At 61.3% G+C, this 11895-nt stretch overlaps 1 protein-coding gene and 1 long non-coding RNA gene across 9 annotated transcripts; both read right to left on the bottom strand.

Annotated features, from left to right (window-relative positions):
* Positions 1-1435: 1435 nt before the first annotated feature.
* LOC112480536 lies at positions 1436-8285 on the bottom strand. Of its 5 annotated transcripts, none has more exons than XM_025047572.1 (2): positions 3231-8285; positions 1436-2799 (listed from the first exon to the last, which is right to left on the bottom strand). In XM_025047572.1, exon 1 carries the CDS (start codon positions 8064-8066, stop codon positions 7134-7136), a length of 933 nt encoding a protein of 310 aa, XP_024903340.1. In that variant the 5' UTR covers positions 8067-8285; the 3' UTR covers positions 1436-2799; positions 3231-7133. The 5 variants fall into 5 exon arrangements, with proteins under 5 accessions (XP_024903340.1, XP_024903343.1, XP_024903341.1 ...); XM_025047575.1 differs by having other exon boundaries at positions 4017-8285; XM_025047573.1 differs by having other exon boundaries at positions 1436-4268; positions 5253-8285.
* On the bottom strand, positions 1436-10686 carry LOC107195752. Of its 4 annotated transcripts, none has more exons than XR_003046625.1 (3): positions 9102-10686; positions 8303-8407; positions 1436-5858 (listed from the first exon to the last, which is right to left on the bottom strand). It is a non-coding gene; the product is annotated as an uncharacterized LOC107195752 (long non-coding RNA). The 4 variants fall into 4 exon arrangements; XR_003046626.1 differs by having other exon boundaries at positions 9220-10686; XR_001516984.2 differs by lacking the exon at positions 8303-8407.
* Between the last annotated feature and the right edge of the window lie 1209 nt (positions 10687-11895).

The following is an 11895-nucleotide window of genomic DNA, read 5'->3' as shown; positions in this document are numbered from 1 at the left end:
CGCGCACCTGTCCCTGTAGATGCTCAGCCAGGACTCACAACTGCATCGTTCACTGCAGCTCAGCTGGTGTGACTTTTGGTTGAGAAATCTGTTCTGAGCCAGAGTGTAAATGCTGTGGCCGGTCGTACAGTCAGAGCCCACCCTGTGCCGTGTGGGCGCCTGGTTGGGACAGGGGTGCTGCAGGTGACCCGCAGGGGCCTTGCTGACCGAGCTGTGTGCCCGTGACGTGCCTGTGACCCGCCTGTAGCAGCAGCTGCCTGGCTAGGCGGGCAGGAAGTGGGGAGCCAGGGAGGCCCGGGAGGCCCAGCCGCGGAGAGAAGGGTGTTTGCCGGCACGTTTGCCAGCAGGGTGGGCCAGGCACAGGGAGCCGGTGATGGTGGAGCCGAGCCCTCGGGCCTTGGCTGTTCACCTAATGTCCTCGGTCCTCTTGGAAAGCTACTTTGGGGAAGAAATACGCTGTTTAATCGTGAATGCCTTTTTCCTTATTACCAAACTAATGCACATTTATTTTTCCAACATTTGGTTACGAAAAGTTTGAACATCCAGAAAAGTTGAAAGAACTTCACCATGAACACCCCCTCACCCCACTGTTGGTGTCTGCTCTACCTAAACACAGGCCTATCTGTCGCCACGTCTCTCATACACGCTGGCTGGACAGTAAAGTGGGGGGCAGGTGGGCACAGAGGTGACGGTGTTTGAAAGCTTACCCCACAGTTGCTCAGTTTTCTGCTTTGAAGCCTTAACTTTTATGTTGCTTCAGTAATTATGTGGACAACGTGTTTTAAGGTTGCACACGTGCTGATCCACAGGCGTCCACATCGGTGTAGCAGCCAAAGGGAACGTTAGGCCGGAGGGACGCGTGCAAAGGTGGCCACGGACACCTCCCGCGGAGCTCCCAGCCTGCCCTCCAGGGTGTCTGCAGTGGCCGCCTGGACGCGGCGTGTCCATCTCTTAAGTGGAGAATGTGCTTCTGAACTTTAGCAAGTCCAGAACGCCTCGCCCCTGGTGTACTGCGAGGAGGCTTAATTTACAGGCACGGGGCGGGCTAGAGGACGGAGGGGCAGGCTCCTGGCCTCTGCAGGGAAGCCCGTGAAGGTGAGCTTGGTGGCTGAAGAGGTTGCCACATTTTACGGAAGAATGTTGGATCACGAATATGCAACCAAAGAAGTTTTCCAAAACTTCTTCAGCGATGGGCGAAAGGTGCGTGCAGTGGCCGCTCCCTCGCAGCCCTTTTGAGTGCTCAGTGGCCACCTGGTACTCTGGACGGTTCCCTGTCTGGCCACCTCTCCTCCCAGTTGGAGAGGCAGGCAGAGGGGTGCAGCTAGATTTGTCTTGACCTCCCCCCAGGTCTGCTGCAGAGGCAGGGTCACGGGAGGGAGGGCTGGGGGGCCAGGGAGCAGAGGCACTAGGGGGGAGGCTCCCAAGACAAGGAAGATAAGGTGCCAAGGATTTTTGTTTATTCTCATTTAAAAAACTTTTTCACCTGAGTTGACACTAATCCTGGGGAACAGCTCCACTGAGACTCTCACAAGCATGCACCCATGGGACTCCCCTCAGAGACAGGACGTTTCTGGGCCCCTGCCAGCATGGCCCCAGCACCGTGTGAACACATGCCACGTGTCCATTTCCCTGCTGACCCCCAGGCTTGGGCTGTCACGACAAGTGCTGCCGTGTGGACATGCCCTCTCTGCAGGGACCAAGGTGGGATGGCTGGGTCACCGTCATGTGTCGGCTGGGCTGGAAACGGCTGGGCAGTTTCCAGGGTGGCTGCCCGCGTGCGTTCCCATGCTCGTCGGGGCTGCAGGCAAACGTCGGCCCAGAGCCGAGGCGCTCACATGGCTTGCGTTTGCTCAGATGTTGGGCACCTTTGTGTGCACTTATCTGCATATTTGTTATGAATTTTTGTCCATTTAAAAAGTTGAGTTGGTGGCATAGTCTTTACTGATTCCTGGTTTCCAAAAATGTGTAGTGGATGCAGGCTGACACCTGGCGGGTGGAGTCCTGCTCACACCCAGCTCTGCCCTGGTTTGTGGGTCCCTTGGACAGGGCCCCTCTGCTGACCAGTGGCCTCATAAAGCACTGGTGGTGGCAGCAGTCACCCTCGTTGGCTGGCGGCCACTCCTGTTTCAGCTGAAGAGCGTGGCTGCTAAAGTCCTGTCACAACCAAGCCGTGGCCCTCCTCTGCAACCATCGGGCCACTCCCAGGGCCTTGAGAAGGTGATGCAGAACCTGCAGTCCAAGGTACACATGGATGTGGCAGCTCCCCACAGGGGCCTCTGGGTGGTCCTGAGAACTGGTGCTGCCCAGGGCTGGGTGGCTGCCCTGCGTGGCCCACAGTGTGGAAAGGCCCGTAGTCCAGGATGGAGGTCGGTGGAGCAGGGGGCCGGGTCTCGCTGGGGCAGGTGATACACTCGGGGCCTCCTGGCCTCACCCTGTCCCCGCCACAGTGACGGTCAGGCTGGCTCTCTGGCACCAACTTGGCAGGTGGGCGCTGTGGGGCGGGCCTTTCAGGGCACTGTGGCTAGCAGGCTGTGGATGGGTCCCTGGGGCTGGACCAGGTAGGGGCAGCGGCAGTGGCAGCCCCGACAGGGCCCTCTTCCTTTGCAGATAGAGGCGAAGCAGCAGCAGGTGGCCGAGGCCCAGGAGGAGCTGAGGAAGGCAAGAGCTGACCACAAGTCAAAAGGGGACAGCGCGTCGAAAAGGTGAGTGTCCTGAGGGCCCAGCCATTCGAGTCGGGGCGGCTGGCTGTAGACTTTAGCTTTTCCCTTTACCGATCCTCCGGCGTCCTTTCCAATAGTTCTGTGATTTAAAAAAAATACAAACTACGTTATCTGTGTGTCGGCAGAGTCACAGCTGTGACTTAGGACAGCGAAAGGGCACCATCAAACTCAGGGAACAGGTGCACGGCCCCGTGGAGTCATACAGGACATGCTGAGTTTCTCTCACCAATGTGCTATGACAGCACGTGAAATGTCACCAGGGAAGCTCAGTAGAGACCCGGTGTCCTGGGTTTTCATGGAGGCTGGTCACATGGGCACTTCTGCCTGGCACCCACCAACCTCCCAGACCCCCAGAAGGCAGGCAGGTGCTCAGCATAAGCCGCTTTGTGTGAAGGGTCCGGGCTCAGTGAGCTGTGCTCGTCCGTGATGGTGACAGGGACCCTCCCGAAGCCGAGCCCCCACAGTAGGCCTTTCCAAGCACAGCCAGGCCTGCCCCGTCAGCCGCCCCACCTCCTGTGCAGAGCGCAGTCGCTGCCCATGGCCTGGCAGCCCGCAGCCCTGCCGAACTCGCCAGTGTCAAAGTCGTGCCACCTGCAAATAGGGACAGTTTACGTGTCCTCCGTCAGTCTGGGCTCTCGGGCACAGCACTGGGAACAGGTGGCGTGAGCCCCTGCAGGGGCCGGTTTCACCCGCACCACGGGGCGGGGTCTGCTGGGCGGTGTCTGCTGGGCGGTGTCTGCTGGGCGTTCCCCCGGACGCCCTCGTGTTCCCTGTCCTCAGAGATCTGTTTGCTCCATGGGTGTCGCCTCGTTAGGTGCTTTTCTGCCCTCGTTGAGGTGACCGTGGGCACACTGTGCCAACGGGTCTCCAGGCGTCGAGACGTCCTCGCCTCGCAGTCAGGGCCTGTGGTCTTCCCGTGTCGCTGGGTTTGCCGCTGTCTGTGACGGGCTGTCGGTCTCGTTTTCCTGTGATGCCTTTGGTTTCAGCGTCCGGGTAACGCCGGCCTCGGAGTAAGCTGGCAGGTGTCTCCTCCGTTTGTGAAGAACTGTGTCCCTTCTTTAAGCACGTGACCTCACCGGTGAGGTTCTGAATGGGACTGATGCCGCCGCTTTACCTGGAGAGCCCTGTTCGCATCCTCCACCTCTTGCAGTGGGTCCTGGTGGCTGTCGCCTCCGGGCGTCTGTCCGTCTCGCGTCGACATCGTTTGCCTCGTCACCTTCTGGTTTCTCTAGTCGCGTGTCTCCTTTTCGTCCCGATGGCCGTGGCTGCGGGTCCTGAGTGTGAAGGTTTTCTCACCTGACAAGTGTCCTCAGGGGCAGGGTGGCCCTGGTGAAGGTGACGTGGGTGAGGGATGCCAGGTGCTGGACCACTGGGCGTCCGTGCTGGCACAGGCCTCCCTGTCCGTGCAGGTGGGTCTGCATGGGCCTCTCCTTTCTGCTGAGGGCTCAGTGTCCGGCCTGTGGGACAAGCACCGCCTCCCATGTCGCTGGACTCGCCCCCCCAGGGAGTGAGCCTGTGGTGACCTGTGACCCTCCTTGTTCGAGTTTCCTGCAGAAGAAAGAGAGGCTGCTGGAGAGACTGGAGGGGCAGCTTGTGATGCTGAGCGTACGGGCCACAGTCGAGGGGGAGAGCAAGCAGGTGGCAGTGGGCACATCCAAGCTGAACTACCCGGACCCCGGATCAGCGTCGCCCAATACGTGGGCCCAGGTCGTGTGCCCTCATGCAGCCTTGAGGAGGGGCCTCTGTTCCCCATGTGCCCCCAGTCGCCTGACTGGGCGTCAGATGCCGAGTCTGTCATCAGTTCACCCTCCAGAGAGCTTTGGGGGAGCCTAGGGCTGGGCAGGGACATACGTGCAGCTCAGCCTGCCCATGGCGGGTGGGAGTGGCCAGGCCACCTATGTGCCTGAGTGTAGTCCCTGAGCACACCCTGGGGACACCTGGCCCGCATCAGGAAGCTGCCCCCTCCATCACCCAGAGTCCTGGTCTCTGTCCTACATCCCCCCAAGAACTGTGGTCCTCCCGCAGGTGTAAGTGGTTTGGGGTGCCCGTGGAGAAGATCTACAGCAAGATCCAGAGGGAGAGGTTCGCCTGGGCGCTGGACACGGCCAGCGAGGACTTTGAGTTCTGAACGGGAATCTTGCTGCCTCCCTGCAGCCGTCTGGCATTGAAGCGACACCGGGGAACCCTGGGCGAGATGCTCTGCTGCGGCGTTTGTTGTGTCATGCAGATGGTCACCGACACCACGCCCCTTCCTGTGTCCTTCGCGGCTGCCCACCCACGCAGCTGTCTTTCGGGATTTTTGCACAGGGGAGGGGTGGGCATCTGTGGAACGCCACTAACACTGCGCGGTGATGGGCCAGGGGAAGGGACCCTCAGGGAGGGCAGATCCCAAGCCCTGACCAGGGAAGGCCCATGTGCCACACCACCTCTGTCCTGACACCGGGCAGGGGCCCCGTCAGACATTGCACCGCCTCCCCTGAACCGACAAGGGCCCGAGTGCCTGTCTGAGCCCGTCCCCTGGGGAAGGCTGACCGAGTGCCCACAGCCGGACTCCCTCCTGGCTGTCTTGGGGGCAGGAAAGCGGTGACCTGGTGTGGTGGGCAGAGCCCACCTGTTCACGAGTAAGCAGTGGCAATGGGGCCATCCCACGAGGACACGGGCCCTCAGAAGACCTGGCCTGCCAGAAAGTCACTCCAGAAAGGTCCCGACGGCTGGGACACGCAGGCTTGGCCAAGGATGGACTGGGACTGTCACCGACAGGCAGGGTGGTAGGGACGTCTGTGCCATGGCTGGGGCCCCAGCTGCCTGCAGGCTCCTGGAACTGGAGGGGCACAGGATGGGCAGTGCCTTAAAAGTCTCCGTCGGGAGGCAGATGGTTTTCCTTTTCAGTTTGGCCTCTGGCTCAAGATGCATCCAGACCACGTGGAACCGCGAGAGCCCAGCCTCGGGCCGATGCAGCAGCCGGTGCGACAGCAGGTAAGGTGCGCCTGGCCCGCGGAGGGAACACAGACCGCTCAGACCGGCCACTGCTCTGGGGGTCACAGAGGTCAAGACGGGGTCTCCTTGTCAAATCTCGAAACCATTCACTGAAGACCTGTGCGTTTCACCACGTGCAAATTACAACTCAGGAAAAATCCGCTGTGAAAATAAATTAATTTCAGTGGACGTGTGTCACCACCAAACGTCCCTTCACAGAAACCTCGTCTCCCACGTGTATATAGAGCTTGCCGTCCCCAACACGCCCCTTCCCCCGCTCCCGGCAAGGCAGGGGACAGACATGCGGAGGCTTCCACACAGGGAGTCAAGGCGCCAAGACGCCGGTCACCTGCTCACTGCGCGTGGGGCGAGGTGCGCAGACCTCTGCGCGGCAGGAGCGCGGGTGTCACCCTGAACCCCGCCCCCCACCCCTGCTCTGGCAGAAGGTCCAGCCGTGGTCGCACGCTCTAGCGGCTGTCGTTGGCTCTGTGGCCACAGGGGGCGAACGGATCCGGCCTGCGCTGGCGCTTCCCCGTCCGATGGGCGCCGACGCTCCCACGGCAACTCGGCAACTGCCATGCGGGTTCCCACCCCGTCCCGCGCCCCGCCGCCCCTGCGCTGGGTGCCGCCTGCGCCCCACATGCTGTTAGCCCGGCCCTGCGGCCCTTCGCTTTCCTCATAAACGGCAGGTCCTAGGGACCCTCTGGGCCTCTCTCCAGCTGCCTGGTTCCCACAAAGGTCCAAAAACCCAGGTGGCCACCGAGCCGGGCACAGTCCCAGCACCCCCGCTGCATGGCCGCCTCCCTCTTTAAAGCCGCCTGCTGCGGCGTCGACTCCGTGCTCTGCGCCCGTCACTCAGGAGCCAGTGGACACTTGAGGCCTGAGCCGGGAAAACTGGAAACGACGGCTGAGTGCACTTAGAGATAAGAAAGCTGGCACGACATGCACGTGACCGAGATGGCACTGGGGACCTCGGCAACGACAGCACAGTAATGGAGTCCGTGTCCAGTTCCCGCCCAGCCCTGGGGGACCGTGGAGGGAGGATGGAGGGAGGCCCGTCGCACCCACACCGGGGACTAGAGGAAACCCCGCCGCCAGCCATCTCAGGGGTGCAGGACACAGGCCATGTGCCCTCGTTCTGCCTGATGGCCTGCGGCAGCAACGCAGAAGGAAATCGGAGCAGAGGTCCCGGGGGCACAGGGACACGAGGGCCCTGACCGCACACGTCCTGGTCCCCTTATTCTTTTGACCCTGGACACCTGTGACGACCGTGCTTCCTTGATAGCCCCCCACCCGCCGAACTCGAAGGGTTCTGCTCTGTGCACGTGAGAGGGTCCTCGCCCGGACCCGCTCCCCAGGGCCGACGGCCGGCGGGGGCAGTGAAGCAGCTGCGTACACTCGGTTCCGCTGCCTCCGGGGCACAGACCAGGTGCCCGTTCAGACAGGGGCTTCAGACCCGCGGGACAGCACAAGGCCAGGGAGCAGCAGCCTCCTGAGACGTCTCCTGTCACAGGTGCCTGGGAGGTGGCTGGGGAGGGCGAGACCACCGGGCAGGCCACCCACATCCGAGGAAGCCCCCCACCTCCAGGCAGTAGCCAGACAGGCAAAACGCTCGGCTTGGGACCAGACGGCCACCTGTGACAAGGACACCTGCGTGGCCAGGTGGGGGCGAGGGTGCTGTACCGGGCCATCGGCACAGGCCGGTGCCCACCGAGGTTTTCCATCGGCTCCCTGACAGGCTGTTACGTCGAGCCACAGGTAGGGAGCGTGTGCGCGTGGGACCCGAGCGGCCACGGCTCTGTCCCACCCAGGGTCTACGCGGAACAAGAACCAGGGGCCCGGGACCCAGCTTCGAACACCGTGTCCCTCTGCTAAGGGACAGTGACGCTGCCGTCGGTGCTGCTCACGTAATGGGAAGAGCAGCCACAGCGACCCGAATGAGGCTCGGCGGACAGCCCTGCCGCGTGGCCTCGAACCCTCAGAATGGAGGGGCTGGAGCCGAGGGGGCATGGTCAGTGGACGGGCGGCTAGCCAGATGGTCACGTTCCTCCTGGTCACCGCCTGAGCCCAGGCCAGCCGACGCCCGGGCCCTGGAGAAACAAAGTCAAGAATCCCTATTCTTGTCCTCGGAAGTCTGCAGGGGAGCTGGAGAAAAGGGGGTTGCAGGGTGTGGCCAGCAGAGCACAGGAATGGAGCCCAGCGAGGCAAGCACAGCAGTAAGTGGGGGGACTCAGGGAGCCCTGATTCCTGAGCTGTCTCCAACTCCCTAGCCCCAGGACAGTCCTCCCCAACTCCCCGGGCCCGGCCGCCCCCCTCGCCCGTGTGAGTGTCCATCAGGGTTTCCGTCTGCTCGATGCCCCACAGAACCATGAAGCGTGGGGACAGCTGCGTGGATGAAGGAAGGAGAGGGAAGGAAACGGCTGGGGGAGCTGGGGCGAGGTCAGAGCCGCCCCGGGGGAGGGGGGGGCCTGGAGCAGCCGCCCCAACCGCCGGCTCCTTCCGCCGGTAAAAATGGACAGACACCCCAGAGACTAAGTGTTCTAGGGGATGCTGGGCCCCTGCACCCCCAGACTCGGCAAAGACGGGTGTGCATCAGCCACTATCACCTCGCTCCATCACGAACCGCCCGGTGCCGCGACCAGTTCTCAAAACGACTACAGAATTAGCCCCGGGTCCTTCAACGCTACTGGTGATTATAAAGACTTGAATATCTAAAAGATTAAATAATGCAATTTTGAAATGAGAAATGACTTTGCTAAACTTGACATCAAAGTATGACATTTAACTACAGAAGAAAACGGCATAAAAAACAAAACGAATGGGGGGAAAATGGTGTGTGTGGGGCGTGGATATCTGCAACGCAGGTAAAGGCTCAAGTCCGCTGCATATTGAGAAAGCACAAAAATTTGGTAAAAAATCACGAATAACCCGCAAAAAAAGGAGCCAATATATTTTAAAACACAAGTCCTGCGTTTGTCCTACCGCATCTGCAATTAAGAAACGTAATTTAAAATGCCATTTTTTACTCTGAAAGTTGCGAAGGCTTAAAAAGGACAGCGCGTTCCCAGCCAGAAGAGCGGGGGACACGGGGACCGCGTACACCGCTCCTCCGCTGGCGGCCGTGGGACGACTTCCGAAGGCCCCAAAGTCACACTGGGATCCCAACCCCGGGAACCTCCCGACACTGGGAATCTTGGCGATTTGCCGACACGGAAATTTCATCTCCAACTTGTTTACAGAAACAACCTCGGGAACTATGCAATTTCAATAAAGAACAAGGAAGGCCAACCCAGGCCAGCAGCTGGGCATGCAGCGACCCCTGGCGGCCGTCGCAGCCGTGGCGGGGAGGCTGTCCCGCGGCCGCGACTGCCGTGCGTCCTCCCACTTCCACTTTCCACAGCGCACCTGCGGCTCTTTCTCAGTGAGAGCGCAGGAGAGACACACAGCCAGACACCCTGTATTCACGCCGCGCTCGACAGAGCCCCAGCGTCTGCCGCCCCTCAGCCGGCCGGCCATCACTCACGCGCAGCCTCCGCAGCCCCTGCTGCCCTCCCCGAAGCGCCGTAAACCCCTCCACAAGCGCCGCGAACACTTCAGGCGACGCTCTAGACAGCCGGACTGCTGCTCTTAGTTGCCCTGGAGGCCGCGGCGCAGGATTTCCGGCGACACTCTGGGCCGCGAGAACGCTGTTATCTCGGCTGTCTTGGAGTCTGTAGGGAGGGACTTCCGGCGGCGACGCTCTAGACCTCCGGAGGGCTAGGAGCTCAGCTGTCTGGTGGTTGCGGGACGGCACTTCCGGCGACACTCTAGACTTCCGGAGGGCTCTCGGCTACCCTGGAGGTTGTGGGGCGATTTCCGGCGACGCTCTAGACCGCCGGAGGACTGCGTGCTCGGCTTTCCTGGAGGTTGTGGCGCGGGATTTTCGGCGACTCTTTGGATCGCTAGAGAACTGTATGCTCGGTAGCCCGGACTAAAGATAATACGAATTTTTGGTGACGCTCTAGACTGTTGGATGATTGGGTGCTCAGCTACTCTGGAGGTAGCGGGGCAGACTTCCAGCGTAGACCGCTAGAGGGCAGCGTGCTGAGTTGTCCTGGAGGGTGTGGGGCGGGACTTCCTGCGACGCTCTAGGCCGCCGGAGGACTGCATGCTCGACTACCCTGGAAACTGTGGCGCGGAACTTTCGGCGAAATTTTGGTCTCGCCAAAGAACTGTATGCTCGGCTGCCCTGGAAACCACAACGCGAAACTCCTAGCGAGGCTCTGGGGCACCGTAGGACTGCACTCGGCTGCTTTGGAAGTTGTGGAACGGGTCTTCCGGCGACGCTCTAGACTACAAGAGGGCTGCATGCTGGGATGTACTGGAGGCCCCGGGGCGGGACTTCCGCCGACTCTCTAGCCCGCAGGAGGCCTGTGCGCTCGGCTACCCCGGTGGTTGTGGGGCGGGATTTCCGGTGACGCTCTAGACCGTTGTAAGACTGAATGCTCGGTTGCCTTGGAGATTGTGGCGCGGTACATTCGGCGAAGCTGTGGACCGTTTAAGAACTGTGTGCTCGGCTGCCCTGGCGACCAAAATGCGAACTTATGGCGACGCTTTGGGGCACCGGAGGACTGTGCGCTCGGTTGCCCTGGAGGTTGTGAAGCAGGACTTCCTTCGACGCTCTAGGCCGCCGGAGGACTGGGCTCCCGGCTGCCCTGGAGGTTGCGGGGCGGAAATCCGGCTACGTTCTGGACCTCTGGAATGTGTGTGTTCGGCTTTCCTGGCGACAGCAACGCGAAACTTCTGGTGACCCTCTGGGCCACCGGAGGACTATGCGCTTGGCTGCTCGGAAGCCGCGGGGCGGGCAGCTACCCGGGCGCTCGCCTGTCTTTGCGATTCTTCCAAGTCTCCTAGCTCCGGTGCAAGGCGCCTCCCGGCTATTGTCTTAATCACCTTCATAGCAGCCCCGTCGCCATCCCGCCCCCTTCCAGAATCCCCGCCCTTCTGCCAGTCTCCACTTCCCACGCACGTGCCTTGGGCCTATCTCCCCTGTCGCCCCTGGGCTCCATCGCCTGCAGCCAGATGCAGGGATGATGGCCGGGAAGTAGGTCTGGGTTTGGTGACCGAGCTGACTGCGGAGTGAGCGAAAGGACGAAGTCAGTGCTAGTGGAGAAAGGGGAGCGTCATGGGGTGGAGGCCACAGCAGCTCAGGAAACCGCGCGATGCAGAGGAGCAGGAGGAAACCATCCGCGGGGAGGGAGCACGGCAGCCTCGTCCTGCTGCCCCTGCGACCGCGGTCCCTTCATGGGGCCCGAGGCAGCGCAGTAGTCCCCTTTCTGCTGGCGAGGGCCGGGGGCTGAGAGGCTCAGTGGTGTCGCGCGGGGTGGGGGCGCCGGACTCTTGCTGGTTGGCCCGTGGCCCCACGTGGCGCCACGTGCCCCTCGCTGCTCAGTCCCAGGTGTCCACTACCCGCACGCTCGCCGTTAGCCCGCGCCGTGTGAATCGCCTCGTCTAATACCCCTGAGCCAGAGGCTGCTTTGCAGATGAGGACATTGGGTTTCCGGAGGAAGGGGCTGGTGCACAGAAAAGGGAGGTAGAAGGCATGGTGACCCAGTACCGGCCACCGCACTCCACACCTGGGTTCAGACCGCGGCTCTGGTGAGACCTGCTTGAGCCTCAGTTTCCCACCTGTAAATCCGGGATGCGGGCACCGCTCATGCCTGGGGGGATTCACTAAGGTGCCGCCCCCGGCAAATCCGAGACTGCCAGAACACGAATGTTATTTTAGGGGTGACGTTAGGCGCTGAGTCAATCTGTTTAAACAGCAACGACTGAAATCACCCAGCAGAGCCTAAAAGACCGGCCGAAATGTGCGCAAGCCCTCCCTGCCCTTGCCGATGACTGATTTTTTATTTGGGGGGTGGGGTGGGGCGGTGGGTCTATTTTTCCAACACTTTCCAAATCTTATTTAAAGAGCATGAATGACTCTTACAATGAAAATAAACTCCCAAGCGCTATTTAAGAGGAAAACGAATGCCAGCCAGGCGGGGACGGGGCGTGCCCGGGACCGGGGTGCTGTCCCCAGTCTGCCCCAGCGTTCTAGGACGCGCTCGCAAAGGTTAAGTCCGCCTTGCGGGGATTTTCGACTCTTTCGGAAATTTTTCGGCACGGCCTGGGAACGTGGCGTGGCCCACGGCCGATGCGTCCCAGTGCGCGGAGA

The sequence above is a fragment of the Pteropus alecto genome, unplaced genomic scaffold (assembly GCF_000325575.1).
Source record: "Pteropus alecto unplaced genomic scaffold, ASM32557v1 scaffold105, whole genome shotgun sequence".
Classification (NCBI taxonomy): domain Eukaryota; kingdom Metazoa; phylum Chordata; class Mammalia; order Chiroptera; family Pteropodidae; genus Pteropus; species Pteropus alecto.
This window is presented reverse-complemented; position numbering and strand designations above follow the sequence as displayed.